General features: G+C 46.9%; 1 protein-coding gene across 6 annotated transcripts in view; it reads right to left on the bottom strand.

Moving 5' to 3' along the window:
- Window positions 1–19,795, bottom strand: part of dctn1a (dynactin 1a) — a 30,853-nt gene that overhangs the window by 3,798 nt on the left and 7,260 nt on the right. For 2 of the 6 annotated variants that reach the window (XM_059508611.1, XM_059508612.1), the window contains exons 5-25: window positions 19,244–19,261; window positions 18,030–18,053; window positions 10,391–10,444; window positions 9,863–10,015; window positions 9,527–9,724; window positions 8,141–8,424; window positions 7,893–8,052; window positions 7,505–7,609; window positions 7,221–7,412; window positions 6,794–6,910; window positions 6,552–6,704; window positions 6,294–6,451; window positions 5,929–6,097; window positions 5,764–5,832; window positions 5,385–5,597; window positions 4,134–4,295; window positions 2,760–2,891; window positions 2,552–2,677; window positions 2,295–2,437; window positions 2,045–2,208; window positions 30–151 (exon numbers count right to left, since the gene is read on the bottom strand). In XM_059508611.1, coding sequence (XP_059364594.1) covers window positions 30–151; window positions 2,045–2,208; window positions 2,295–2,437; window positions 2,552–2,677; window positions 2,760–2,891; window positions 4,134–4,295; window positions 5,385–5,597; window positions 5,764–5,832; window positions 5,929–6,097; window positions 6,294–6,451; window positions 6,552–6,704; window positions 6,794–6,910; window positions 7,221–7,412; window positions 7,505–7,609; window positions 7,893–8,052; window positions 8,141–8,424; window positions 9,527–9,724; window positions 9,863–10,015; window positions 10,391–10,444; window positions 18,030–18,053; window positions 19,244–19,261 — 2,916 coding nt within the window. The remainder of the gene's footprint in view (window positions 1–29; window positions 152–2,044; window positions 2,209–2,294; window positions 2,438–2,551; window positions 2,678–2,759; window positions 2,892–4,133; window positions 4,296–5,384; window positions 5,598–5,763; window positions 5,833–5,928; window positions 6,098–6,293; window positions 6,452–6,551; window positions 6,705–6,793; window positions 6,911–7,220; window positions 7,413–7,504; window positions 7,610–7,892; window positions 8,053–8,140; window positions 8,425–9,526; window positions 9,725–9,862; window positions 10,016–10,390; window positions 10,445–18,029; window positions 18,054–19,243; window positions 19,262–19,795) is intronic. The other 4 variants (XM_059508615.1, XM_059508614.1, XM_059508616.1 and 1 more) reach the window with 4 other exon arrangements.

Genomic DNA, 19,795 nt, shown 5'->3' with positions numbered 1-19,795 from the left:
GTGTGTGTGTGTGTGTGTCTCACACTGACCTTCAGTCTGTAGTTCTCACTCTTCAGCTGTGTGATGGCGAGTCTCTGCACGTCGATCTGTTGTTTGAGGAGAGGAGAGTCCACCACCTGAACCTCACCAGAGACACCCGACACCATTCCCCCTGAACACACACACACCTCTTTAGATTTACTGTTTTCACTTTCAGTTTACCATAGTTAAAGTTGTAGTCCTTTTATTAGGTTTAGTTTAAATGGATATCTATAAAAATATAAAAATAAATATCCAATATGCTGATATTTTTCAGCTGATTTTGGCCGATAGCTGATGCCGATTTATTTTTGTATGGAAACAACACCAAGTATCTCTTGTGTGAAAATGAATAATTAATTACTTTTAGAGCTCATAATAACAATAATTAAAAATAAACTATTAAACAATGATTAAATCTTTATACAGGTGCTGGTCATAATTAGAATATGATCAAAAACTTGATTTCACTGATTTCATTCAGAAAGGGAAACTTGTTTATTATATTCATTCATTACACACAGACTGATATATTTCAAATGTTTATTTTCTTTTTATGATTATAATAGACAACTAAGGAAAATCCCAAATTCAGTATCTCAGAAAATTTGAATATTGTGAAAAGGTTCAATATTGAAGACACCTGGTGCCACACTCTAATCAGCTAATTAACTCAAAACACCTGGAAAGACTTTAAATGGTCTCTCAGTCTAGTTCTGTAGGATAGACAATCATGGGGAAGACTGCTGACTCGACAGTTGTCCAAAAGACGACCATTGACACCTTGCACAAGGAGGACAAGACACAAAAGGTCATTGCAAAGGAGGCTGGCTGTTCACAGAGCTCTGTGTCCAAGCACATTAATAGAGAGGAGAAGGGAAGGAAAAGATGTGGTAGAAGAAAAGTGTACAAGCAATAGGGATAACCGCACCCTGGAGAGGATTGTGAAACAAAACCCATTCAAAAATGTGGGGGAGATTCACAAAGAGTGGACTGCAGCTGGAGTCAGTGCTTCAAGAACCACTACACACAGACGTATGCAAGACATGGGTTTCAGCTGTCGCACTCCTTGTGTCACACCACTCTTGAACAACAGACAGCGTCAGAAGCGTCTCGCTTCAGAAAGGACTGGACTGCTGCTGAGTGGACCAAAGTTATGTTCTCTGATGAAAGCAAATTTTGCATTTCCTTTGGAAATCAGGGTCCCAGAGTCTGGAGGAAGAGAGGAGAGGCACACAATCCACGTTGCTTGAGGTCCAGTGTAAAGTTTCCACAGTCAGTGATGGTTTGGGGTGCCATGTCATCTGCTGGTGTTGGTCCACTGTGTTTTCTGAGGTCCGAGGTCAACACAGCTGTATACCAGGAAGTTTTAGAGCACTTCTTGCTTCCTGCTGCTGACCAACTTTATAGAGATGAAGATTTCATTTTTCAACAGGACTTGGCACCTGCACACAGTGCCAAAGATACCAGTACCTGGTTTAAGGACCATGGCATCCCTGTTCTTAATTGACCAGCAAACTCACCTGACCTTAACCCAGTAGAAAATCTCTGGGGTATTGTGAAGAGGAAGATGTGATATACCAGACCCAAGAATGCAGAAGAGCTGAAGGCCACTATCAGAGCAACCTGAGCTCTCATAACACCTGAGCAGTGCCACAGACTGATCGACTCCATGCCACGCCGCATTGCTGCAGTCATTCAGGGGAAAGGAGCCACAACTAAGTATTGAGTGCTGTACATGCTCATACTTTTCATTTTTATACTTTTTAGTTGGCTAAGGTTTCTAAAAGTCCTTTCTTTGTATTGGTCTAAAGTAATATTCTATTTTTCTGAGATACTGAATTTGTGATTTTCCTTAGTTGTCTATTATAATCATAAAAATTAAAAAAGAAAATAAACATTTGAAATATATCAGTCTGCGTATAATGAATGAATATAATATACAAGTTTCCCTTTTAGAATGGAATTAGTGAAATAAATCAACTTTTATATATATATGTGTGTTTGTGTGTGTGTGTGTGTTTACCAGCAGTGGTTCCCGTGACGATGGAGGCGATTCCAGATGCTTGCGGTCCTCGGAAACCTTCGGTGGCTCGTGATTGGTTATTGATCCTCTGCTTTAGCTCCGCCTTCTCTGCCTCCAGCTGGTCGATGTCGGCCTGCAGCGCGTCCATCGTCTCCTCAAACTCCCTGCAGACAGAGAACAGCACTCATTAAATGCTTTCATTGAGGAGCGTTTCACACCCAGCTCATCTGAGATCAGCAGAGATCTGTACTTCTCTTTCTTCTTCAGCAGAGTCAGAGCCTCGTCTAGTTTGGTCTGGATCTTCTCCACGCGTTCGTCTGCGTCTCTCGTCGACGTGTCCAGCTTCTTCTCCAGTAAACTCAGACGCACATTCGCCTCGCTCAGCTCCTCACCCTGAGGGATTGTGACTCACAGATTTTACGATGTATATATTCATGCTGTACCTGCAGTACATGTATGTTCATGTTTATTTGTGTATAACGTGTCGTGAGTCTTCCGTGATCTGACCTTGATCTTGAGGGATTTCTTCAGCTCTCTGATGACCGTCTCTCGGTCCTCCAGCTTGTTTCCCAGCCCCTCGGCGTCGGTCATCTCGGCTCTGACAGCAGCGGCACGGATCTCCACCGGAGGACGCTGCACAGACGACACACGAGTCAGAGCAGCGGCATCATGGGATTGAGCGATCGTTACCGTCAGTGTGTGTGTGTGTGTGTACCGGACGCTGCGGCCGCTCCGCGTCGTATTCTCCCTCCTGCATGGCCGTGGCCATCTTGTTCATGGTGGAGATGACTGCAGCGCAGGACTGACGCAGACACTCGAACGCATTGAGTCCCTGAGCACCATACACCTGTCATCACACACACACACACACACACACACACACTAAATGTATTTTTTATACATACGTACTGAAAGTCAAAGTACAAGACAGTGCTCAATGGAAAAAAGAGCAAATAAATATATATAAAAATGTTTTTTTTACACCATCTTGCTAGCAAGATTGTGTTCAGTTACATTTAGTAGATGCTTTTTATGGAAGCATACAGGTTGCAAAATTCATTTTGAAATGCAATATGTAAAATGGCAATGCATTTATGTAAATTTACATTTTCCCATACATATGTGCAACGTTTAGTGCAAAATGAAAATTCAATTATGTAATTTATATTTCCATTTTCTATACTAGTTTTAATATGTAAATTAAAAACATTTTACCGTTTTATAATTTGCAAAATTAAAATGAAATTGATTCAAAAACTGTAGCAAAATTATAATTTAAATGGCATTTTTCCTAAATGCATTTAGACTTCGAAGTAGGACACTTGAGGTTGGATTTTCATCGTGCTACCGCAACTGTAGCAAAATGCAGTTAAAAATGGTAAAAAAAAAAAAAAAGTGATTTAAATGTCTTTTATTTTTTATTAAATGCTTTGACACTTACACTTAAGATGTTTGAACTGCATTTTCATTAAATACTCTGTGATAATGTAGTTAAAGTCAGTGTGGATTTGAAAATGCCCCTGACCTGTCAATCATTATATCAAGGCGGGGCTAAGTAACAAGACACACACTAGGGCTGCATCCAAAAAGCTTTTTCAGGCAACGACTTTGTTTGCAGGCAGCATTTTTGCACAAAGGCACCTCATGAAACTGATTTCGGACAGGCTTCCGAGGCAGAATAATGGTTTAATGAGTTTAATGATTCAATTGAGTTTTGGTGACAACTAAGTGCATATTTCATTACTGCAATATTCATTTCTCGCTAGAAAGGACATCAAAAGTGGAAAACATTGATCAGAAACATATTTACACACAAACTGACCACCGACCACAAATGTGAGACGCCATCTTTATTTTTTGGCTTAACAGTCACAGAATGGAACGCACAGGATTGTGGGATATCAAAGGCAGCGAAGGATACATCTCTGCTGCCTTCTCTCTCACAGTTTTTCATCACAGAACTGTGGTGAAGCAGAATCATTCATCAATCACGAGAGTAATGGCTTCTTCTCTGGCTACTGTTGTTTGCACTGCTTTCCGCTTGTGTGTGTGTGTGTGTGTGTGTGTGTGTGTGTGTGTGTGTGTGTACCTGGTCCACAGCTTTGAACATCACGTCTTCTATCTTCAGTGCTGTCAGTCCCTCTGTCTCTGCCAGTGGAGCGATCATCTGAGCTCCTGCTGCTGCTACTTCCTGCAGAACGGCCACTACACGCGTCAGCTGCTTCCTGCAGTCCTCCAGCGCCTCGCCCACCTGCACACACACACACACAGGTACACACACACACACAGATATATACACACACACAGATATACACACACACACACACACACACAGGTACACAGGTACACACACACAGATATACACACACACAGATATATACACACACACACACACAGATATACACACACACACAGATATATACACACACACACAGGTACACACACAGATATACACACACACACACACACACACACACAGGTACACACACACACACACACACACAGATATATACACACACACACAGGTACACACACAGATATACACACACACACACACAGAGATATACACACACACACACACACACACACACAGATATACACACACACACACACAGAGAGATACACACACACACACACACACACATGTACACACATTAAATAAATATCAACACAGACATAAATGTAAAATAAAATAAAAAATAATAAATACTAGTGACTAAACACCCAATTTTTCTCTAACTCGCATTATTAACAATGAAAGGTATATCAATAATACCAGGCTTTGCACAGATACTGCACAATACAATTCCAGATCTTTCTACGACTAAGAACTTTGGGGGGGGGGTTCATTGACTAAAAACAGAGATCTCCTTATCAAACCATATTGTTATTATCTTTCAAATGATAATAAATCAACTTATGAAACAAAATGGTACTAATAAAGTGCAGCACATGCAAAGCATACAGTGACTGTGGCACCTTTAACATTTAAAGAATAGCAGGGCTGTGTAATGAATGTGAGGAGCAGTGAATCATCACCTGCTGTCAGATGAAGCACATTCACTACAGAGACAGAGCTCACTGACTACTCAAGATCACGGTCCAAATCATCTGCAGTTATGAACATAATATTGCCTAATTGTCAGTGTGTGTGTGTGTGTGTGTGTATAAGAGTGAGTGTGTGTGTATAAGAGTGTGTGTGTGTGTGTGTGTGTGTGTGTGTGTGTGTGTGTGTGTGTGATTGTGTATAAGAGTGAGTGTGTGTGTGTGTATAAGAGTGTGTGTGTGTGTGTGTATAAGAGTGTGTGTGTGTGTGTGTGTGTCTCTCAGACGTGAGCACCTGAGCAGGGAAGCTGAGCGCAGCAGGAATCCCCGGAGCATCTGTTCCTGGCATCCTCCTGCGGATCTTCTTACAGAACTGACCGATGTCTCCACAGGAAGTGTCCAGGTCCTTCAGGAGCACAGAGAGCTCCGCCCCTTCCTGTCCCGCCTGCAGGAAGGCCCGCAGACGGCCGACCTCCGACCCCATGCAGTCCAGAGCGCTCTGAGTGAACTGCAGGTCACAAATATATAGAAATCCAGAAATTAAAAAATAAACACTAATTAAAAATATTAATAAAAACAATGATCACACATCAATTATACTAAAATAACTGGCACTGAAATCACTGTACATAAATGTGACTGAAGTCAAAATAAAATCAAATAAAGTGCTGTACCTTGATGTGATCGGCCAGCTGTACACTACAGTCCTCCGGCTGATCCGACAGATGGACACTGTACAGTTGCTGCAACAGACAGCATTCACACACATCACATCACATCACTGTGTGCTACAGAGATCTGTTTCAGGGGGTCTGCTGTGTGTGTGTGTGTGTGCGCACCTGGTAGTACTTGATGGCTTTGGTGAGCGGCTCCACCTGCACCGTCTCGTCCAGCTGATCTTTATGCAGCAGGTCGATGAGGAAGTCCAGCGATCGCTCGTGAACGCTCATCTCAGAGTACAGCGTGCCCATGCGCTTGTACACCTCCACCCCGCACTGACTCAGAGCCCTGACACACAATCACACATCACTGATCAGAGGACTTCTGAAGACTGATGCTGAAAATACAGCTGCACATCACAGAAATACATCACACTTCACAGTATATTAAACCTCAATGTTAGTGTTGTTTGTCCTGTATTTATGATCAAATGAACGCATCTTTGAGCAGAAGCAGGTTCTCTTGAGTGAAGAGTGACACGTACAGCTGGTATCTGTGCAGCGTGGCCTGCAGCAGCGTCAGGGAATACACCAGACCAGAGGCGAAGCTCAGCTGCTCTCCAGCAGGTCCTCTCAGTCCAGATCGCTCCGGAGCACCGCTCAGATCAAACTTCTCCTGCGCCTGTCCGCTGATCAGCTCCGCCTGCCACACCACACACAGACTCCACTTACACTCCAGTCTCTTTAGTTTATGCTAGACGTATTAATGTATAGTAAGCGGTGAGCCGGAGTGAGACGGGAACCTTGCAGATGAGTCTGGGGATGAGCAGCAGCACGAGGATGCAGTCGTGGTCTCCTCCGTGTCTCAGGAAGGACTCGGGCATGAAGGACATCAGCAGAGACACCTGACGGTTCGCCTGAGTCACCTCCATCTTCCGGAGCTCCATCTCGATGGCCTGCGCGCACACACACACACACACACACACACCTGTAGCGCTCGCTCTCGTGTGTTTAAAGGCAGGGCTGAAGTGTCGGCTGACCGTACCTTGGCGTAAGCTTTGGTCTCAGCAAACTTGATCTTGAAGTCGAAGAGCTCTGTGGTCGGCTGCTGCAGCTGCTCGGCCGAGCTGCTCTGCTGATTGGTCAGCTCTCGGTTCACTTCCTGTTCAGGCAGCAGAGAAAACCTCAGCTTTACAATGGTGCCATACAGAAAGAATGCAAGAACAAGGGATACACAACCATGTAGAAAATCTGGTCAGATATAAACTCACAATTCTGAGAATACACTGGTCTCTTTCTCCATTATTTGACTTTATAACTCACAACTGCGAGTTTGTATCTCACAATCATTAACATAAGTTAGAAGTGTGAGATAAACTACTGTATCTAGTGCAGTCTTGTCACGACGGACAGTGTTGATGGTGAAGCGGTCTCACATCAGATCAGCCTGAGCTCTGGTGTGTGTCTCTGACCTGCAGGTGTGTGGTCAGCTCTCTGTATTTGCTGATGGTCTGCTGATAGTCGGCCACCGTCTCCTGCGCTGCTTCCACTCTCTTCTGAGCCTCTCGGACTCGAGCGCCGGCCAGATCCAGCTGTTCACGCAGCTCCAGCTCTGTCTCACGAGCGTTCTCCTGCAGCTCGTCGTTCATCTCGTTAATCGCCTCCTGAACACCCGTCAGAGAATGAAGATCAGCGTTCACACTAGCATTCACCCAGCGCTCACACTAGCGTGATTAAGTGCTGAACTGAGTCTCACCAGATCACTGACGGTCTCTCGCAGCTCTCGCACCTTCTCCTCCAGGTCTAGATTCCTCTCCGTCAGAGTCTCCACCATCTCCTCCGCTCCTAAAGATGCGTCCACCTGAACACACACACACATACATCATACTCCTCATACAAAACAAATCCTGAGCTTTACAAAATTCAACTGCTGAATGATGTTTTTGTGGTTCTTTAATGTGTGGTGACAGATTACTGTACCAGCTGTTTATTGTATTGCTTCAGTTGTGAGATCTTTACTTCTTCAATATTGACACTTATGTACCTGAGTGCCTATATATTGAAATGAATCCAACTGGATTGAATCGAGACTAAAATCCTAATGAGTCTCAAGCTTGTGTGTGTGTGTGCGTGTGCGCTCTAACCTGCTCCTTGAGCTCGTCTATGGTGTCTTCAGCCTGCTTCATCTCCTCCTGCAGCTTCTCCTTCTGCGCTCTCAGAGTCTCCAGCTCAGAGTTCTTCTTCTCCATCTGTTTCTGGAGCTTCACGTGCTCCTGCTTCTCGGACGACGACAGATCCCTCATCCTGAGCACACACACACACATAGACAGGTGAAGACAGGGAGCACAGACGTGTGTGTGTGTGTGTGTGTGTGTGTGTGCGCGTGCTGTACCTGACCAGAGCCTCCTTCAGACGTGCGTTCTGCTCCTCCAGCTGCTTGACGTGGTAGCTGGAGGCCGCTCCGTCCGAGCCCTTCTCCTCGATCTCGTGTTTGAGGATCTCCAGGTCCATGCTCAGCTCCTCCACCTTCTCCTTCAGAGCCTCCACCTCCTGCTGCAGGGACTCGGCCCGCTCCTCTGCCATCTCTTTGTCCAGCGTGGCCATCTCGATGGCGTCTGCGGTGTCAGCCATCTCCTCCATGTAGCGGTCTTTGGCCTCCAGAGCCTCACGTGCCTCCTGTGATCAGGACGTCTGTCAGACTTACAGCTGAACTACGCTCACATGACGCTCTCATTCTACAGCAGTTAAACTTGCTCGTACTTCACCACAGGCTACTAAAAACAGCTAATTAATACCAAAGCTATTAATGAAGGCAATATCCATTTAATTATCAAACCTGCACTTGAGGATAAACTAAACAGTTAAGCAGCTCTTTCAGATAATCTTGCTCCATAAGTTACTTTATTTGTTTCTCAAATTATTTATATATTTTTTTCATTGTAATTTTTCGAATCCTATTTTAATGTTTAAATAAAATGTTAGCAATCCAAACATCTAATTGACTGAAATCACGAACCTATTTAGCCCTTATTACAAAGTTTAACAAAAAAAGAGCCCTATGTAATTAGTTTTATTTTATTTTTCAGAGTTCTGCAACTCCTTTTTTTAATGTTTTAACCAATTCAATCAAAGCCTAATAAAAAAGACATTTTCAGGGCCCTATGAAATAAGATTGATTTTTGCCCAAATCCATTGTATTTTTACCAAATAGTTTTATGTTTGTTCTTTCAGAATATAATTTTAATGCTTAAATTAAATTTTAGTAAATCAAAAAAGTATGCTTAATGAATTGAAAAGATAGAACTTAAAAAAATTTAAATTAAACCTACAACTTAACAAAAGTCTAACGATAATTAAAACAAATTTAGGGACCAATGCAATCAGTTTTATTTTTTTCCCTAAATTTTTTTTAAATGGAAAAAAAAAAAGTCTAATTCATTAAAAATCAAGCAACCTATACAATTTAGCAACAACTTAAAGGTTTAACAAAAAAATACATTTTATGGCTCTAGTAAAGACTTTTTATTCTTTAATTCTGTTTTTCTGTTTTCATTACATCTTAATTACCAAAAAGAACATCTATTCAATTCAATTCATAAAACCTTTACTTACAAAACTATGATTTTTATGTGTCTTTTTCAGACACTCTGTTCTCTGTTTTTTTTTTTTTTTTGTCTAAAACTGGTTAAATTCCGTGCCATTCTTCTAATGTTTGGCCCCGACTGGCTCTGTGTGACTGCTCTGAGAGTGTGTGTGTGTGTGTGTGTGTCTGCAGCACCTTCTTGGCCTCTTTGAGCTGCTTCTGGAGCTCGTTCTGCTGCTCCTGCATCTTGCTCTTCCACTCCTGCAGCTGCTCCAGCTGGATCTTGTACTTCTCCATCTCCTTCAGCTTGGCTTTATCCTCCGAGCGCTTCATCCGCAGCGTCTCCAGCTTCTCCTCCAGATCCTTGACTTGAGCTCGGAGACTCTCCTCCTCCTGCACAAACACAGAGTCAGAATCTAGCAGTTACTGAGACACAAGCATACACTTCTAACTGTACTGCACATTTCTGTGTGGCTGAAGTGCCAAGTGCAGAGGGAGAGTGCAGAGTAATGAAGGTCAAAGGGCGCTGACCTTGCTGGGGGTGGCAGGAGGAGGGGCGCTGAGGGTGCCGCTGGGCTGTGGTATGACAGGAGCTCCCAGTGCAGTCTGGGAAGACGCTGTGGACTCATTCTCTGCTAACACTGACTCTGAAAGTCCTGAGCCTCCGACAGAGGGACGACCCGCCTGTGGACAAACATGTGCAGTTATTATCAAGCGGATCACATCTTGTTCCACAAGCTCAATCACGTGTCCTGCCTGACCTCTGACCCCAGCACACCCACACACAGTGCTCACCAGACCCCTGACAACAGTGTGCTTGTTATGTCACTGACCAAGCTCACAGCTGCATTTACTGTAAATGCATCTCAAAATACTGTCGATTGAAACAAAACAAGTCAACTGCGTGACCCTCCAGACTTTAATTACTGATCACACTAGATGCGTTTACACCAGTACTGAGTGTAGATGATAACAGCAGCTGTAAACTGGGCCAGCGGTGCTGTGGTTACTGGTGAAGATCTCCAGAAGTGTGTGAATGGTTTGAGATCTGGGACGTACCATGATGAGAGAGGGGAGGGAGCTGGAGCTGGACAGACGGCCGGGTGTGTGCCACTGTTACACACAACACACAACATCACGCTCGTTCACTGCCTCACACAGAGACAACACACAACATCACACAACTACCTCGCGCTCGCTCACTGCCTCACATGGAGAAAACACACATCACACACCAACCTCGCACTCGTTCACTGCCTCACACAGAGACAACACACAACATCACACACCAACCTCACGCTCGCTCACTGCCTCACACAGAGACAACACACAACATCACACACCAACCTCACGCTCGCTCACTGCCTCACACAGAGACAACACACAACATCACACAACTACCTCGCGCTCGCTCACTGCCTCACACGGAGAAAACACACATCACACACCAACCTCGCACTCGTTCACTGCCTCACACAGAGACAACACACAACATCACACACCAACCTCACGCTCGCTCACTGCCTCACACAGAGACAACACACAACATCACACACCAACCTCACGCTCGCTCACTGCCTCACACAGAGACAACACACAACATCACACAACTACCTCGCGCTCGCTCACTGCCTCACACAGAGACAACACACAACATCACACACCAACCTCACGCTCGCTCACTGCCTCACACAGAGACAACACACAACATCACACACCAACCTCACGCTCGTTCACTGCCTCACACAGAGACAACACACAACATCACACACCAACCTCACGCTCGCTCACTGCCTCACACAGAGACAACACACAACATCACACACCAACCTCGCGCTCACACACTGCCTCACACAGAGACCAACACACATCACACACCAACCTCGCGCTCGCTCACTGCCTCACACAGAGACCAACACACAACATCACACACCAACCTCACACTCGCTCACTGCCTCACACAGAGACCAACACACATCACACACCAACCTCGCGCTCGCTCACTGCCTCACACAGAGACCAACACACAACATCACACACCAACCTCACACTCGCTCACTGCCTCACACAGAGACAACACACATCACACACCAACCTCGCACTCGCTCACTGCCTCACACAGAGACAACACACAACATCACACACCAACCTCGCGCTCACACACTGCCTCACACAGAGACCAACACACATCACACACCAACCTCGCGCTCGCTCACTGCCTCACACAGAGACCAACACACAACATCACACACCAACCTCGCGCTCGCTCACTGCCTCACACAGAGACAACACACAACATCACACACCAACCTCGCACTCGCTCACTGCCTCACACAGAGACAACACACATCACACACCAACCTCGCACTCGCTCACTGCCTCACACAGAGACAACACACATCACACACCAACCTCGCGCTCGCTCACTGCCTCACACAGAGACAACACACAACATCACACACCAACCTCGCACTCGCTCACTGCCTCACACAGAGACAACACACAACATCACACACCAACCTCACGCTCGCTCACTGCCTCACACAGAGACAACACACATCACACACCAACCTCGCGCTCGCTCACTGCCTCACACAGAGACAACACACATCACACACCAACCTCGCGCTCGCTCACTGCCTCACACAGAGACCAACACACATCACACACCAACCTCACGCTCACACACTGCCTCACACAGAGACAACACACAACATCACACACCAACCTCACGCTCGCTCACTGCCTCACACAGAGACCAACACACAACATCACACACCAACCTCGCGCTCGCTCACTGCCTCACACAGAGACCAACACACATCACACACACCAACCTCACGCTCGCTCACTGCCTCACACAGAGACAACACACAACATCACACACCAACCTCACGCTCGCTCACTGCCTCACACAGAGACAACACACAACATCACACACCAACCTCGCGCTCGCTCACTGCCTCACACAGAGACAAGACACAACATCACACACCAACCTCGCGCTCGCTCACTGCCTCACACAGAGACCAACACACATCACACACCAACCTCGCGCTCGCTCACTGCCTCACACAGAGACAACACACAACATCACACACCAACCTCGCACTCGCTCACTGCCTCACACAGAGACCAACACACATCACACACCAACCTCGCACTCGCTCACTGCCTCACACAGAGACAACACACAACATCACACACCAACCTCGCACTCACTTACTGCCTCACACAGAGACCAACACACATCACACACCAACCTCGCGCTCGCTCACTGCCTCACACAGAGACAACACACAACATCACACACCAACCTCGCGCTCGCTCACTGCCTCACACAGAGACAACACACAACATCACACACCAACCTCGCGCTCGCTCACTGCCTCACACAGAGACAACACACAACATCACACACCAACCTCGCGCTCGCTCACTGCCTCACACAGAGACCAACACACAACATCACACACCAACCTCGCGCTCGCTCACTGCCTCACACAGAGACCAACACACAACATCACACACCAACCTCGCGCTCGCTCACTGCCTCACACAGAGACCAACACACAACATCACACACCAACCTCACGCTCGCTCACTGCCTCACACAGAGACCAACACACAACATCACACACCAACCTCACGCTCGCTCACTGCCTCACACAGAAACCAACACACAACATCACACACCAACCTCGCGCTCGCTCACTGCCTCACACAGTGACCAACACACAACATCACACACCAACCTCACGCTCGCTCACTGCCTCACACAGAGACCAACACACAACATCACACACCAACCTCGCGCTCACACACTGCCTCACACAGAGACAACACACAACATCACACACCAACCTCGCGCTCGCTCACTGCCTCACACAGAGACCAACACACAACATCACACACCAACCTCACGCTCGCTCACTGCCTCACACAGAGACAACACACAACATCACACACCAACCTCACGCTCGCTCACTGCCTCACACAGAGACAACACACAACATCACACACCAACCTCGCGCTCGCTCACTGCCTCACACAGTGACCAACACACAACATCACACACCAACCTCGCGCTCGCTCACTGCCTCACACAGAGACCAACACACAACATCACACACCAACCTCACGCTCGCTCACTGCCTCACACAGAGACCAACACACAACATCACACACCAACCTCGCGCTCGCTCACTGCCTCACACAGTGACCAACACACAACATCACACACCAACCTCGCGCTCGCTCACTGCCTCACACAGACCAACACACAACATCACACACCAACCTCACGCTCGCTCACTGCCTCACACAGAGACCAACACACAACATCACACACCAACCTCACGCTCGCTCACTGCCTCACACAGAAACCAACACACATCACACACCAACCTCGCGCTCGCTCACTGCCTCACACAGAGACCAACAAACAACATCACACACCAACCTCGCGCTCGCTCACTGCCTCACACAGAGACAACACACAACATCACACACCAACCTCGCGCTCGCTCACTGCCTCACACAGAGACCAACACAGAGACCAACACACACCAACCTCGCGCTCGCTCACTGCCTCACACAGAGACCAACACACATCACACACCAACCTCACGCTCGCTCACTGCCTCACACAGAGACCAACACACAACATCACACACCAACCTCACGCTCGCTCACTGCCTCACACAGAGACCAACACACAACATCACACACCAACCTCGCGCTCGCTCACTGCCTCACACAGAGACCAACCTCACGCTCGCTCACTGCCTCACACAGAGACCAACCTCACACTCGCTCACTGCCTCACACAGAGACCAACACACAACATCACACACCAACCTCACGCTCGCTCACTGCCTCACACAGAGACAACACACATCACACACCAACCTCACGCTCGCTCACTGTCTCACACAGAGACCAACACACAACATCACACACCAACCTCGCGCTCGCTCACTGCCTCACACAGAGACAACACACATCACACACCAACCTCGCGCTCGCTCACTGCCTCACACAGAGACCAACACACATCACACACCAACCTCACGCTCGCTCACTGCCTCACACAGAGACAACACACAACATCACACACCAACCTCGCGCTCACACACTGCCTCACACAGAGACAACACACAACATCACACACCAACCTCGCGCTCGCTCACTGCCTCACACAGAGACCAACACACATCACACACCAACCTCGCGCTCGCTCACTGCCTCACACAGAGACAACACACAACATCACACACCAACCTCGCGCTCGCTCACTGCCTCACACAGAGACCAACACACAACATCACACACCAACCTCACGCTCGCTCACTGCCTCACACAGAGACAACACACAACATCACACACCAACCTCGCGCTCGCTCACTGCCTCACACAGAGACCAACACACAACATCACACACCAACCTCGCGCTCGCTCAATGCCTCACACAGAGACCAACACACAACATCACACACCAACCTCGCGCTCACACACTGCCTCACACAGAGACCAACACACAACATCACACACCAACCTCGCGCTCACACACTGCCTTACACAGAGACCAACACACAACATCACACACCAACCTCACGCTCGCTCACTGCCTCACACAGAGACCAACACACAACATCACACACCAACCTCACGCTCGCTCACTGCCTCACACAGAGACAACACACAACATCACACACCAACCTCGCACTCGCTCACTGCCTCACACAGAGACAACACACAATATCACACACCAACCTCGCGCTCGCTCACTGCCTCACACAGAGACAACACACAACATCACACACCAACCTCGCGCTCGCTCACTGCCTCACACAGAGACAACACACAACATCACACACCAACCTCACGCTCGCTCACTGCCTCACACAGAGACAACACACAACATCACACACCAACCTCGCGCTCGCTCACTGCCTCACACAGAGACAACACACAACATCACACACCAACCTCGCGCTCACACACTGCCTCACACAGAGACAACACACATCACACACCAACCTCACGCTCACACACTGCCTCACACAGAGACAACACACAACATCACACACCAACCTCACGCTCGCTCACTGCCTCACACAGAGACAACACACAACATCACACACCAACCTCGCACTCGCTCACTGCCTCACACAGAGACCAACACACATCATCACACCAACCTCACGCTCACACACTGCCTCACACAGAGACAACACACAACATCACACACCAACCTCACGCTCGCTCACTGCCTCACACAGAGACAACACACAACATCACACACCAACCTCGCGCTCGCTCACTGCCTCACACAGAGACAACACACAACATCACACACCAACCTCGCGCTCACACACTGCCTCACACAGAGACAACACACATCACACACCAACCTCACGCTCACACACTGCCTCACACAGAGACAACACACAACATCACACACCAACCTCACGCTCGCTCACTGCCTCACACAGAGACAACACACAACATCACACACCAACCTCGCACTCGCTCACTGCCTCACACAGAGACCAACACACATCATCACACCAACCTCACGCTCACACACTGCCTCACACAGAGACAACACACAACATCACACACCAACCTCACGCTCGCTCACTGTCTCACACAGAGACAACACACAACATCACACACCAACCTCGCACTCGCTCACTGCCTCACACAGAGACAACACACACCAACCTCACGCTCACACACTGCCTCACACAGAGACCAACACACAACATCACACACCAACCTCACGCTCGCTCACTGCCTCACACAGAGACAACACACAACATCACACACCAACCTCGCGCTCGCTCACTGCCTCACACAGAGACAACACACAACATCACACACCAACCTCACGCTCGCTCACTGCCTCACACAGAGACCAACACATAACATCACACACCAACCTCACGCTCGCTCACTGCCTCACACAGAGACAACACACAACATCACACACCAACCTCGCGCTCGCTCACTGCCTCACACAGAGACCAACACACAACATCACACACCAACCTCGCACTCGCTCACTGCCTCACACAGAGACAACACACATCACACACCAACCTCGCACTCGCTCACTGCCTCACACAGAGACAACACACAACATCACACACCAACCTCACGCTCGCTCACTGCCTCACACAGAGACAACACACAACATCACACACCAACCTCGCGCTCGCTCACTGCCTCACACAGAGACAACACACAACATCACACACCAACCTCACGCTCGCTCACTGCCTCACACAGAGACAACACACAACATCACACACCAACCTCACGCTCGCTCACTGCCTCACACAGAGACAACACACAACATCACACACCAACCTCACGCTCGCTCACTGCCTCACACAGAGACCAACACACAACATCACACACCAACCTCGCGCTCGCTCACTGCCTCACACAGAGACCAACACACAACATCACACACCAACCTCGCGCTCGCTCACTGCCTCACACAGAGACCAACACACAACATCACACACCAACCTCGCGCTCGCTCACTGCCTCACACAGAGACCAACACACAACATCACACACCAACCTCACGCTCGCTCACTGCCTCACACAGAGACAACACACAACATCACACACCAACCTCGCGCTCGCTCACTGCCTCACACAGAGACAACACACAACATCACACACCAACCTCGCGCTCGCTCACTGCCTCACACAGAGACCAACACACAACATCACACACCAACCTCACGCTCGCTCACTGCCTCACACAGAGACAACACACAACATCACACACCAACCTCGCGCTCGCTCACTGCCTCACACAGAGACAACACACAACATCACACACCAACCTCACGCTCGCTCACTGCCTCACACAGAGACAACACACATCACACACCAACCTCACGCTCACACACTGCCTCACACAGAGACAACACACAACATCACACACCAACCTCACGCTCGCTCACTGCCTCACACAGAGACAACACACAACATCACACACCAACCTCGCGCTCGCTCACTGCCTCACACAGAGACCAACACACAACATCACACACCAACCTCGCGCTCACACACTGCCTCACACAGAGACCAACACACAACATCACACACCAACCTCGCGCTCGCTCAATGCCTCACACAGAGACCAACACACAACATCACACACCAACCTCACGCTCGCTCACTGCCTCACACAGAGACAACACACAACATCACACACCAACCTCACGCTCGCTCACTGCCTCACACAGAGACCAACACACAACATCACACACCAACCTCGCGCTCGCTCACTGCCTCACACAGAGACAACACACACATCACACACCAACCTCGCGCTCGCTCACTGCCTCACACAGAGACCAACACACAACATCACAAACACTCATTAAACTGAAGAGACGACATCTGATGATCTAATCATCTTGTCACCCAGATTCACAGTGATAAACAGGAAAATAATGTTGCAAAATCCCACCATATCATTTCCAGTAATAAGCCTCATTTAGATGTGATAATGTTCCAGACAATACTATGTGTCAAAGTTCAGTTGCATGGTTAATTTTGTGACTTCCAATTTAAATCTCAAACAGTAAAAATAGTATTCGATTCAAACATAGCGCTACATTGGCCCAGACATTTCCCAGAATGCTTTGTTGCGAGTGTGAAGGCTCACCTTGGTACTACGACGCATAGGAGGCTGAGGGATAAGCACAAAACACACAGAGGAATACAGAGAAAGAAGAGGGAACAGTTGAAGGGATTGCACGGAGAAAACGAGCAGGAAATAGATTTTAACATAGAAAGAGAAGCATTGCATGAACGGATGGAGGAACACTGAGGATCTGCAGCTTCCCTTAAACCGCATCAGGAAATTAATATGATCCCACAACCACAAAAGTCTGGAAACTCATTTCTGCCATGAGATTAAAAAAAAAAAAGTATTACAATTACTTTCTCTCATGTTTCTTAAAAATCTAAACAGAGTTGCAAGATATAAATAAAAGCTTAACTGAGAATTGAGAAAAATTAATTCAGAATTGTGAGTTACAAACAACGCTGCAAAACAAACTTGCAAATGTTGGGAAAAATTAATCAGAACTATGGTATAAACATTTTTACAATTACCTTTTTTTTTTTTATTCTGTGGCAGAAATGGGTTTTCATAAAAAGGTCACAGATATGAACTTCAACATGAGGAACTTTGGCTAAGTCCAGGAGATATTGTCATTATTCACTATACACTGTTTGTGCAATTATTTTTTATTTGCTATTTTTCTATTACTTTTATTTAAAGATTATCCTTAATCATTAAAGTTTTTTCTTGTTATAGCACTTGATTATCATTGCTCTTTTGTTGATTTTGATTGCTTCCATTGTCCTCATTTGTAAGTCGCCTTGGATAAAATCATCCTCCAAGTAACTAAATGAACATGTAAATGTAAATGTAAAATTTCAAACCTTCATATTTTGAGATTCTTATTATGTTGACACAATTTTAAATTGTGTTTAAAATCTGATTTAATCTTTTAATCTAAGCGCACAATCCAGCCTAAGTGTATTTTTTCAAAATGCTGAACTCATCTGAAGGGGGTTGTTCTTCCCTGTGACACCTCAGAAATGTGAGATTTAAAATATCTGAATAGCTAGGATCCATCTATGGTTTCTGTCTATGGTGACATGGAAAGATGAAGTGCGATCCGTGTGAGATCATGCAAGTTCATGGGTGTTTCAGTCAGATGCTGGGATGGAAACTGCAATTTTACACCACAGAAGTGAAAACCACCAAAACAAACAACAGACAAAAACTGTGCAAATAAAGAGTGAATATAAACAATGTGCAATGCTGTATTCAGACACATGAGCTGGACCCACAAAGTATTGATGTACCTTCTTTGCTGTTGGAGTCTTTTCATCATGTCCGCAAAAACAGCCAAACACATAAAAACCTTCAGTTCCATCTTAAATATATCGTAGGTTATAGGGAAAAAAAATCCTGAGCCTGAACTCTATTCCAGTGGTGGTGGGGGGTCATTCAATGACTCTGGCAACTTTAACATTTGAAAGGATACTATGACAAAGTTATCGCTTCCTTTATACAAACTGATCTGAATGAACGCTGTATCATACACTTGGCGCATTATTAACTATATTACTCTCGTAGACACTAGGGGTGTGACATAACTCTTAGCTCGCCAGATGAGACAAAATACAGATACTTGGTTCACTAGAACATTCGGATTCAAAATAATTTTAATATTACACAAAGATAACCCGAGTAAATACAAAAAAGCAGTTTTCAAATAATGATTTCATTCGTTAAGAAAAAAAAAACCGTCCACTCCAAACCTGCCTAATAAATCTAGTAACTGGTTGAGCCACACTTTCCAGCAACAACTGCAATCAAGCATTTGTGAGAACTGCCAATGAGTCTTTCACATC

Source organism: Carassius carassius, chromosome 24 (genome assembly GCF_963082965.1).
Source record: "Carassius carassius chromosome 24, fCarCar2.1, whole genome shotgun sequence".
In the NCBI taxonomy this organism is placed as follows: domain Eukaryota; kingdom Metazoa; phylum Chordata; class Actinopteri; order Cypriniformes; family Cyprinidae; genus Carassius; species Carassius carassius.
The sequence above is the reverse complement of the archived record's forward strand: the minus strand, read 5'-3'. Positions and strand labels throughout refer to the sequence as shown.